This window comes from Pteropus alecto, unplaced genomic scaffold (genome assembly GCF_000325575.1).
Source record: "Pteropus alecto unplaced genomic scaffold, ASM32557v1 scaffold189, whole genome shotgun sequence".
NCBI lineage: Eukaryota > Metazoa > Chordata > Mammalia > Chiroptera > Pteropodidae > Pteropus > Pteropus alecto.
In genome coordinates, this window is record NW_006442117.1 from 2,800,002 (window position 1) to 2,812,337 (window position 12,336).

The 12,336-nt window shown below is 40.2% G+C and overlaps 1 protein-coding gene across 1 annotated transcript in view; it reads right to left on the reverse strand.

Moving 5' to 3' along the window:
• Nucleotides 1-12,336, reverse strand: part of B3GALNT2 (beta-1,3-N-acetylgalactosaminyltransferase 2) — a 58,382-nt gene that overhangs the window by 31,815 nt on the left and 14,231 nt on the right. The window contains exons 2-4 of the mRNA XM_025039063.1: nt 12,136-12,298; nt 3,654-3,801; nt 122-222 (exon numbers count right to left, since the gene is read on the reverse strand). Of these exons, the coding sequence (XP_024894831.1) occupies nt 122-222; nt 3,654-3,801; nt 12,136-12,298 (412 nt within the window). The remainder of the gene's footprint in view (nt 1-121; nt 223-3,653; nt 3,802-12,135; nt 12,299-12,336) is intronic.

Sequence of the window (12,336 nt, forward strand, 5' to 3'; positions counted from 1 at the left end):
CTGTCAAAAAGGATGAAAGACAAATTTTGACGAAAGCTTGATTTTCATCTGCTAAAAACAGACGCCATACTACTCACCACCAAATCTGTACACAGTAGTCACAGGCCGAGAAAGGACTCACCTGGATTCGTGATGTTGAGCAGTCTGCAGGAGTAAGGGTCTTCCCGGTCCTCCACGGGCACGTCGCAGCCACGAGCACCTATGATGAACTTGACCAGCACGCTGAGAGGGGGTGGCATGAACATCGGTTACTGATCTTCACCTCGCACGTGCACGTTTCCTCACGCCCATCTCAGAGCTTTTACTTTGAGACACGGCATTTATTAGGATTCACTCTAACTTTATTCTTCTCGTCTAGCAAAAAGGGGGAACAAGCAAACCCGAGGTGCTAACTACCAAGTGACTTACGTGTGAGCCCGGTGCTGTGTAGAGTAAAACCAAGTGTGAACATGGCTGGCCTGGCTACCAGCAAATGCTCACACCACTTAAACGCAAACTGCAGTAAAGTCGGCTTCTCGCCCCCGCACTTAAAATCTCATCTCCGTCTGCAATCGTCTCTACCTGCTTTCTTCCGCTTCAGAAGGTGGTCCTTTTACTTAAGATTCGTCTTTCTACGTGAGAGCAGATCCTCTCTTTGCCTCAGCCTTGCTTCACTGGGTACCTGTGACCCGTGGCTCCCTCCCTACATTTATAAATACGTAAGTCCTGCCATTAATTTCTATGTACTACCTGTATACATAAGACATTATTAAATACCTGTGAAACTGACAACTCGTGGTTTTATTACAAAGGTTTTTAATTAAAGTCCTTGAAATATATGTGGAGTCTGGCTCCCTCAGTGAAATGCAAAGACTTTAAAGTAAACCATAACCACAGAAATGCAAACACTTTCTTTTACTAATGCCCAACTAAGGCAGACTACCTTTCATTAACAATGAGTATTTAGAATAAAAGTATAAACAGAAATAAATTTGCTAAATTATTGCAGATATTTACCAGTTTTTTTTTAAGCCATCTTAAATACTCTTACTAGATCCACAAAATTACTGTGCTCCAAGAAGATGTTTTTGGCTAATACTTATTTTTATACAGATATTCCACCACTTTTATATAATAAATTGCCAAACTTATTAAATTTAAAGCAAGAATGCTATAATGGCAAATAAATTACTGGTGAATATCTGAATGCTAAATTAACTTTACACATTACATTTAGTTCTGAGTCATTCACTCAGTAATTGATAGGTGCCTTACTCCGTGCCAAGTTAGGTTCTAGGTTCTGGGAATACATCAACTAAAAAAAACTAAAGCCCCTATGCTCACAAAACATATTCTAGTGGGAAAAGACGATTTATAAACATACAACTAAATGTAATACATATGCTAATTGGTGATAAATATTGTAAAGGAAAATAAAGCCAAGTAAGGGAAGACAGAGAAGGAACGGGGTGCAGCGTTTAAGCAGGGGCTGCCTGCTGAAGTGACGTCTAAGCAGACGCCGGACGGAAGGGAGCGAGTGAGCCACGAGGCTACCCGGTGGGAAGAGTGCTGAGGCGGGGGGACAGCAAGTGCCAAGGCCCTGCGGCAGGAGCACGCTTAGCGCATGAGGCGCAGTCTAAGGTGGCCAAGTGAAGGGGCAGGGGACGCAGATAAGGTCAAGGACCAGCAGAAAGCCTTGGTATCACACTCTGAGCAAGGGAAGTCAAGGGACGGGTATGAGCAGAAAATCTACATCAGTAACCTTTCTTTAATGTTGAGTTGACATTCAATATTATTTCGTATTAGTTTCAGGCGTACGGCATGCTGATTAGACATAACTAACTAATCTTAGAAGAATCACTCTGGCTGCTGAATAGAAATAAAACACAGAGGGTCAAAGGTAGAAGCAGGAAATTCAGACCCGGAGGCTTCTGCAATAACCCAGGTGCGACGTAATGGGCCTAGGCCAGGACCATGGTTCTGACAGCCGTGGTGAAGGTGGTGAGCGGTCGGATTCTAGAAATGACCTAAAGGCAGTCCCAAGAGGATATGCTGATGGACTGGACGTGGCACGCGCGAGAAAGAAGAACCGGGATAACACCGCATCGTACATTTTTAAAACTTCCCACTTCCCCGATGCCTCGACTTGAGCGGGCTGGTCCCTGCACTAGGTCCTCTTCGTGCCCTCTCTTGACTGTGACCTAGTAACATTCAAATGCCCCAGTGGGACCCCCTCGTGTCTTCTGCTCACACAGCTGACCCTTGAACGACGCACGGGGTTACGGGCACTGACCGCCACGCAGCCAAATATCCACGTGTCACTTTTGATCCTCACAAAGCTTAATATTAATAGCTTACTGTTGACCAGAAGCCTTAATGATAACATAACACATTTGATTAACACATATTTTATGTTACATGATTAAATACTGTATCATTACAATAAGGAAAACTAAGGAAAATATTAAGAAAATTGTAAGAGGAAATACATTTACAGTATTTATTTTTTAAAAAAATCTCCGTGTGGGCCTGTGTTGTTCAAGGGCCACCTGTGTCCTCCACCACAAGCCCCAGTAACGGCACGTGCCCACGGCCCTCGCTCTCTCTCTCTCCAGGGCCCGTGAGTGTAACAGATCCTTTAGTTTCCATGTGTAATTTCTGTGGACGCGCCGGATTGTTCCTTAAAGACCCCACAAGGGGGGCTCGCCCCTCTCCCTTCACAACACAAACACCCAGGTTTGTGGCCGGAGCGACCGGCAGAGGGGTCATTATTCTGAGGCGGGAAAGGCTGCGCAGCAAGAGCAGGTCGGGAGGCGGTTCTGGCTGCAGCGACAAAGCTGCGGCCTCTCATTGCAGTGTAATAGGTTCAATTATCACTGCGATCGTGAGCTAAAGAAACCTGTCTTGAAAAGAAATAAAAGCGCTATGAGTAAGATAGAAAATCTATAAATGTTCACTGCTGGTGACAAGAAAATTCACAACTGCGATTCGGTTGTGCAGCTACTCAGCTACAACGTGACAGTTTAATACGATCGTGAGAGCGCCTTCTCTGCTTATCACCTGAGGGTCTTCACATGACGAGGTGTCCGACCGTCCACTCTTCTCTCCCACTAACGCTTCCCTACGTAATCTTCAGAGGCTGGTCCAAGGCTAAGGCCTTGGGCTCCTAACCAGTAATCGAGCCAACTAATGTCAACGTGACTGTGCTCCCGAAGCTCAGCCCTGGAAGGGTAGTCAGGAAGAAGAGCGTGGCGTGTCACACGCACTGCAGATCACACTGCTAAAAAAATCACTCAACGAAAAAAATCAAGTGTGTCTCTGTGAAGTTAGTGAAAAGCGTATTTCAACACGAACATGTCTAAACCAATAACTATTCTGAACTCGAACCTTTTAAGAATTGTTATTCCAAATCAAAGCAAAAACAAACTAGGCATCTATAAAAACTAGGTAGGTATGTTAGGCAATGACTATATTCTCCACGACTACCTTTTGGCTTAAAACTTTGGTTAAATTTACTTTGGGGGCTCAACTACATGGAGGAAAAGCAAAATGAAATAGCCATTTCTCCCAGGAAAAGAGACCACACGTCTAAATTAGCATGTCTGACTGCCCAAGAAGAGGTTTTACAGAACTTATTCAGTAAATCAGGCAATGTGCCAACTCAGAAAACCTACCGTCGACTTAGTGTTGGATGTTGTATTAAATGCTTCAGCCAGGTGCTTCTAATCACATTTCGAAGTTCACGGTTATTGCGGGCTGACAACACACCAACTACTACATCATAATGGCTAGATTCCCACCGAGGAAATAAGGCCAATTGATCTAGAAATAAGCAACAACAGATTAGAGATGTCAATTACTAAGTTCAATATTTAACATAAAAATGTTTATTACAAAATAATATATTATGCTCGTGTACAGAAAATACAAATAAATACAAAAAAAATTTTTTTAAGCACCCATTATCCACAAGAACTACTAACAACATTCTGGCGTAGAGTCTTTTTGTCTTGCACACACATGTAAGTATGCATGCTCACATAAGTATGTCAATTCTTCAAACAAACAAGATGTTTATGACAAGAATCAGTTTGAAAAGGGCAATGCTGCCTAAAACATAGTGGGCACTGAGAGTCAATTAGGCCACAGTCAGAATCCTGGCTCTTTTACATTACATATAAAACTTACTTAATTTCTTGAGCATCAGTTTCCTTAACTATGAATGAGTATTATACTTTTTATATAGCTCTTGTAAAAATTAAATGATAACGTGTATAAACGTCCTGGTCTGGTACAGGAAAACAGTATGCATTTGAAAGCAACTAAGAACAAAAATGTGATCTCAAAGGTGAAGTCCCGCATTAGTATCAGTTATTAGGTTTGGGAGATGAAGCTGAAAGACTCCCATGCTAGAAAATACCAGAACCCTTATTAATGTCAATAAATTCTACAGCCAGCAAACCTTTTATCACTTGCTAAATACTCAAAAGAATGAAGGAGAAACAACATCTAGGATAAAAAAAAAAAATCAAGTCGCAAGTCCCATGATAGCTCATTTTTTACTGTCATAAGGTCTCATGGGCAGGATTACATTTTAAAAATTTGTCCTGAGAAAGAAGACAGAAGGAAAGATATTTTGTCCCTGTTTCTGTCACCAGCTTCAAAGCTTGAGCGCCACAAGCTTATAAATAGCTCCGATGAGGGATCCATCTCATCTTTCTCCAATGGTGGGAACTGATCCAAAATGTTTCCACGAATAAATTATTGAAAGCCAGGGATCTTCACGGTGTCTTTTATATGCCATAGGATCTATGTATTCGGTCAAAAGATCACAAAAAGACACTGACCTTTTTTTCAAATAACTAATTAAAATAATATCTGGGGACAGATTCTTCTAATAGGATAATTGAAGGACATTACATTGTAACAATATAGGAATACAGAAATTTCTGTATAGACCTTATTCTCAGCAGCAGATCTGTTTCTAAAAAGGTATTTCAATTCTAAATGGAAGAGATACTTGTTATTTCACCCAACCATGAATCTTGTACTAAAAAGAACTGTTCTTTAAAGGCAAAATTTATCTTTAATGTAAATCCAAATTTTCATGGATTAAGTTTAACAGGTCATATTTATTGCACATCTACTATGTGCTAAGCACTATGTACAGAGTATCATTTAATGCTCACGACCCTGTGAGGTAGGTAATTAGGCTCCTTATTAAACAAATGAAGAAACAAACACACAATTCAGTGACCTCACTTTAGTCAAACAGCTAGTAAATGGCTAGGCTCAAATTTAACCCCAGGTAATATAACTCCATTCTTCATTGCTATCCAGGGCCATAGCGATAAAGCTTAATGTAGCTCATCTGATTCGAAATTCTGATCTTTTATCTATAACACCAGTTAAAGTGGTGAATTACTGAATAAGTGAATCACTGAAAGTGCTGACTAGCATTTTAATTTTTTTAACTTCATGGCCCAGGAACATTTTTTTCTGATATATATTTATCTACTTCCCTATCTCTATATATAACTATACAATGAAAGTTGTACCTATTGCTGGAACTAACTAAATGAGCCTGAATTTGAATAATTTAAATGCTTATGTAATGCTTAGGTAAAATTCGTAATGATATCCCACAGTCCTAATTTTTCAGAGAAATATTCATAGTAACCACATTTTAGCGACAGGAGTAAGGCAAATGTAGTAACCAGACGTATGTGACACTGATTCCACAGTCACCATGGTTCATAGTATCTGTAAGAAGTTATTTAAATCCCTTCCTAGTGCCTCAGTTCCCTAACCAGAGAAAACGATACCAAATCTTTAGTCTATTTCATGTTTCAAAATGTCTTTTCAAAAGATTAAAAGCTGTAGAAAAGCAAATAATCTCATTTAACCTAAATGCCTCATTTATCTGACATCAGTAAACAAGACTGCTACACACGAGTAAAATTTCAAAATAACTGAAACATCCCTTTAAATGTATATATTATCTTATTTTGATGGATAATAAAAATAAACCTTTTAGACATGAATATGAAACGTAATTTAGCCTTTCCTTGATGACAGAATCTTCATGAAAAATTTCTCAAATCTATCCTTTTCATCATTAATTTCAGTTCACACTTTTCTCTTTCACCTCGACCGTTACAAGGGAGTCCTAATACTTTCTCCCGACTTCTCAGATCACTCCATATCGAACAAGAGTTCTCCATAAATAAACGCAAAGATAACCGTGTGGCACGAGAAAAATCTCATGGATTATGGCGGAAAACTACTTTTTGATCTTACTCCACTTCTCTCTGCCACTGCCACCCCTCCCCGCTTCTAATCCATGTCTAAGCTGCTTCTGTGGAACAGCTTTACATGCATTTCTTTTTTTCCCACCCCCAAAGGAGACGTATATGGCAGATTTTGGCCTGTTAGAGAACTTCTGCTTCCAGATATACCGAAAAATAGATTTCTAAAGATTCAACCAAAAAACTTAGAATAAACGAATTCAGTAACGCTGCAGGATGCAAAATCATTTTTGTATATTGACAAAAATCAGTTGCATTTTTATATACCAATAACGAACTATCAAAAAAGAAATTAAGAAAACATTCCTGTTTACAAATGCCTCAAAAAGAATAAAATACCTAGAAATAAATTTAACCAAGCAGGTGAAAGACTTGTAACCTGAAAACTGTAAGACACTGATGAAAGAAACTGAAGATACAAATAAATGGAAAGATATGCAGTGCTCATGGATTAGAAGAATGAATATTGTTAAAATGTCCATACTACCCAAAGTGATCTACAGATCTGACACCATCTCTACCAAAATTCCAATGGCATTTTCTGCAGAAATACAACCAACAATTCCAAAATCTGTATGGAACCACAAAGACCCCAAATAACAAAAGCAATCTGAGAAGGAAAAACTAAGTCAGAGGCATCACGCTTCCTGATTTCAAACTATATTACGAAGCTATAGTAATGAAAATAGTATGGCATTGGCATAAAACAGACAGATCAATGGAATGGAATAGAGTTCAGGAATAAACCCACACATACACGGTTAATTAACTTACAACAAAGGAACCAAGAATATACAATAGAGAAAGGACAGTCTCCTCCATAAATGTTGGGAAAAATGGACAGCTAAATGCAAAAGAATCAAACTAGAACACTATCTTATACACCATATAAGAACAGATACAAATGAATTAAAGACTTGAACGTTAAGACTTGAAACCATAAAACGCCTAGAAGAAAACAGAGGCGGTAAGCTCCTTGACACTGGTCTTGCTAATAATTTCCTGGATTTGACACCAAACACAAAGGCAATAAAAGTCAAAATAAACAAGTGGGCCTATATCAAAATAAAAAGCTTCTGCACATCAAAGGAAACCATCAACCAAATGAAAAGGCAACCTACTGAGTGGGAGAAAACACGTGCAAATCACACACCTGATAAGGGCTTAATAAAGGGTTAATATCCAAAATACATAAAAACTCATACAGCTCAACGGAACAAACAAACAAACAAACAAAACCCCAAACGATCCAATTGAAAAATGGGCAGAGGATCTGAATAGACATTTTCCCAAAAAGGAGATACAAATGGCCAACAGGAACATGAAAGATGCTCAACATCATTAATCATCAGGGAAATGCAAGTCAAAAACACAACGAGATTTCACTTCACACCTGCTAGAACGACTATTATCAAAAGACAAGAAATAACAAGTGTTGGAGAGGATGCAGAGAAAAGGAAAACCCTGTACACTGTGCTGGTGGGACTGCAAACTGGTGTATCCACTACTGAAAAGTCTGAGGATTCCTCAAAAAATTAAAAATAAAACTACCTTCTGACCCAGCAACTGCACTCCTGGGTATTTATCCAAAGACAACACTAGTTCATAAAGATCTACGCACCGCCACGTTCATTGCAGCATTATTTACAACAGCCAAGACACGGAAACATCCTGTGTCTATCAATGGATAAATGGATAAAGAAAATGTTATATACACAAACAGAATGTATTCAGCCATAAAAAAGAAGGAAATCTTGCCATTTCCAACGACATGGATAGAACTTGAGGGCATCATGCTAAGTGAAATAAGTCAGAGAAAAACAAATACTGTATGAACTCACTTATATGTAACATCTAAAAAGAAAGAAAGAAAAGAAAGAAAGAAAAAAGAAAAACCAGAACAAAACACTGATCTCAAACAGAGAATAGACTGGTGGTTGCCAGAGGCAAGGGGTGGGGTGGGCAAAATGAGGCAAGGCGGTCAAAAGGTACAAACCTCCACTTATAAGATAAATAAGCTCTGGGGATATAATGTACACCCCACTTATAAGATAAATAAGCTCTGGGGATATAACGTACAGAAAGGTGACTACAGTTAATAACACTACACTATATATTTGAAAATGTGACTACAGTTAATAACACTACACTATATATTTGAAAATTGCCAGGTCAGATCTTTAAAGTCCTCATCGCAAGAATTTGTAACTGTTTGGTGATGGATGTTAACTATATATATTGTGATTACTTTGCAATATAATATTGAATCATGTTGTACACCTGAAACTAATGTCAATTATATCTCAGTTTTAAAAAGGTTGCTTCTACCACATATCATCAATGTCAATCGGTCTGACGAACTCGTGAGTAGTGTGTTACACAGTATAAAACCCAGAGTGGATGCTCGATAAATACCTGTGTAAGAAGCTCCAAGTTCCTACTTTCCCTTGCTAGGGCTTGGCTCTACCCTTTCCTTGCCCTCTGCTCCATGTTACAAGAACAGGATAGCTAGTCTGATGCTGGTCTCCCAAAACAGGAGGGCAAGAAAGACCAAGAAGAAAATCTCTCTATCCATCAGCGTCACTTATTAATAATGGAAAACTATACAGATGCACAAATAAGGGATTACTATCTATATGCTACTCTCAGCCATTAAAATTACATCGTAAACAAATCACTAAATATTGTTCTACATCATATTGCGATAAACAAGCTGTAAGAACTACGTACATACGGTAGGGTTCTATTCACATAAAGCACAAGAGCAAGCAAATCTCTGCCATTAAAGACTAGGACAGAGGCTACCACTCTCGGCGACAACAGAAGGGAGCATGAAGGGAGCTTCTGGGGCACTGGCAGTTTTCTGGTCTTTAATTTGGGTGCCGATTAGTTGGGTATATTCGGTTTGTGAAAATGATATCAAGCTGCACATTTACATGCACCTTTCTGAATATTATACATCAATAAAATTTTTAAGACTTATTTCCTCCCAAACATGCATTACATGTACGTTCGAAAACTGTCTTCGTATAGATCATTCTTTGCTGTTTTTTAAAAAATAATTTCAAACTTTTCTACAAAGAATGTTTTACTTTCATAAAAATTTAAATCATAAGGTCATTACAGAATATGAAAAGAATCTGTAAGTGACAAATTCATACTTTGCCAGTTTTATTCTTTTGATTCATTCCTTCGAATTACTGAACACCTCCTGTGTTCACTGTTCTAGATGGCAGATATATAGCAATAAACAAATATTCAGTGTCAAGAATTAAAACCGCACTCAAGCTCCCTGAGGACAACGGCCATTTCTCGTTTATTATGTAACATACCCCAAGAGTCTGACAACCTGCTGGCTCTGCACTGGGAGTGGGCATCCAAAAGTTCATTGCAGACTAAGGGAGACTGACTTTAGAACTGACTGTTTAAAATAAGCCCAAGGATTCTTAAAAAATAAGACCAAAATTGCCACCCTCATATGCATGCTCTCAGATGACATTTATCAAAGTAGGCAGAAATCTTGAAAATGAAGAAATTATATAAAGTTCATCACAGATCTACTGGTAAGGACAATCGTCATACACACAACCAGCATGCCCTTGTCCATTTCAGATACGTCCCAACGGACCTCACCAACACAGGCATCAGCCACTATACTACTGTCCTAAGGTTCATGGAGTTTACTGTAAATCAGGCACTGTTCTGGGTGTTTTATTGAATCTTCGCAAAACCTTATGAGTCATCATTTTATAAACATGGAAACAAGCACAGACAAGATTAGCACACAGGGATGATTCTGGATGACCAGCCCCAGGCAAAATTTCAAAGCAAGCTCAATTTGTCTTTGGCCTCTACTTGCCCCATGCCTGTTTCGATTAGACTGAGCAGTCTACATATCTAGCACAACACCTTGCACCCTACGCATTTCTTGGACATGCTTCTTTCCAAAGACCCTAGAAAGAGAAAGCTTCTTTTATCACATTTTTCTAAATTAACTGTTAACAAATTCCATTGTCCTCATTACCCGCAAACGTGCTGGATTTCACAAGAGACCTTCACCAGCAGCCCTCCCCTTGACTGTGCTTCAGCTGTTTAAAGTGAGTCACTATATTAGAAAAGTACCAGGTCAAACATGACTCACTCCATTCAGGTCCCCCTGCTCAACTGTCACCTCTTTAGAGGCCTCCCCTGACCTATTTAAAACGGCAGCACCTCACTCTCATGCTCTTACATGGCTTTATTTTTGTCGCCAAACTTATCGCTATGTCCTAGGATATTCAATATTCAGTAATGATTTCCTGTGTTGTCTTCCTTTCTAAATCGTAAACTGTATGAAGGCAGAGACTTTATCTTGATTCTGCTTAATTCCACACCTACAACAGGACAGAGTAGGCTCTCATGTATTTGCTGAATCAACTGCAAGTCAGAGGGCCTTCTTTAATATTCAGGGAAGGTAAATCTCCTTTTCAAAAAATAATGCCGCGACTTAATGAGACTGGAGAAAGACAAAGAGGGAGGAGAAAAAAGAGAAAAGCAAATCTTACGATATTTTCAAGGGATGAACACTTAAGAAAATCTTGGGTTCTTTCTTTCTCAGTTGAGGCTTAAGGTATAAAGGCTGAAATGTAAAAATGCCCAAATGTTTTAGTTTAAACATGGTGCCAACACAATGAGGGAAGGGAGCTGGGGGTTACTTTAGCAATCGAGACGCTTCTACTGCTTTTAGTTTTGAAAGTACCGAAAGCGAAAAAGGAAAGTTAGGACTGTCAGGGTTTTTAGGTTAAAATGCTCTTATCTAATTAGATGCACAATGCCACCAAACGCCAAAGTTAACTTATATAACTAGTACCGATTCCTCCCCTTCAGCCCTGTCCCTTTTCATGGCCTACCTCCTAGTTTCCGGTAAATCTAACCAAGTCTAACCAGATGGCAGGTGAGGAGATCGTGCAAACACTAAGGCAGTGGGACAAACTTATCTCAAACTGAGAAAATATTTGGCAGACCCGAGTGTGAGCTTGTAGGCAGGGTTTTTGCTTGTTTATAGAACCTGAAAGACTGTGAAGGTCACAAATACCCTAAGGACGCTCTGCAAGTAAATTCCAGTGGAGCTCACTCGTCATGCAAGAAAAGAAAACCTGTAAAACCCAAACCCAGCAAATGTTACAAAGCATTTTATGTAAATGGCAGCCTCTCCTGAACCCACTTTACAAAAGCCCAAAAAAAACCCTCATCTGTAACATTGTATTTTCATTACACCATTTAAATAGTATTTTAATTCTATTCAAGTGACACGAATGGCCTTTCCAAAGAGCTTGTGGTTTGTCTAATAAAGATTTTAGTGCATTGTTCCCAGAATAAAGAACTCCGAGTATATCAATGAGAACGCTTTGAGGGCTGCCGAATTAGTCTCTCCACTTTCTCCATAAAAGGCACAGACCGATCTCGGAATTGCAAATATTCAATTCTAATCTTAAAAACTTCTGGATAAGAAAAACAGCTGTTGTGGACAGACGTGGTAAGAAAAAAAAAATCCCCACATAGTTACGCAAAAGGACGATTATCTCATTTGAAAAGAGCCTTCTAGGGAAAGCCCCTCAAAAAGGAAACAAGAAAAATAGAGAACCGTAAGTAGGGGTGAGGGTAACACACACCCCCGCCGGCCCCCGCCACGGGCACCGGGAAGCGCACGAGCTCGACCCCACCGGAGCGTTCGGGCCGCACGGTCACGAGCGTCGAGCAGCGGGTCCGGCGCGCGTGCTCGGTCAGCGCCGCGCAGCCCAGACTCGCAGGGCCGACCCCACGCGTCGCCGCGCACGGTTTCGCGTCCAGACCTGTTTAACCGACTTACAGACTACGAAGGGGCATTTTCCGAAGCGGCTACTCCCTGACGGCAAAGCCCAGCCCCCTTCCACCGACAGGGCCCACGGCGCCGAGAGCTCGGAGCCCTGACCCAACGAGACCCCACAGGCTGGGGAGGGAGGAAGCGACCTGGTGGCCCGATCCGCGGGCGGCTGAGGGGCACGCGGGGTGGGGGGCGCGGGCGAGTCCG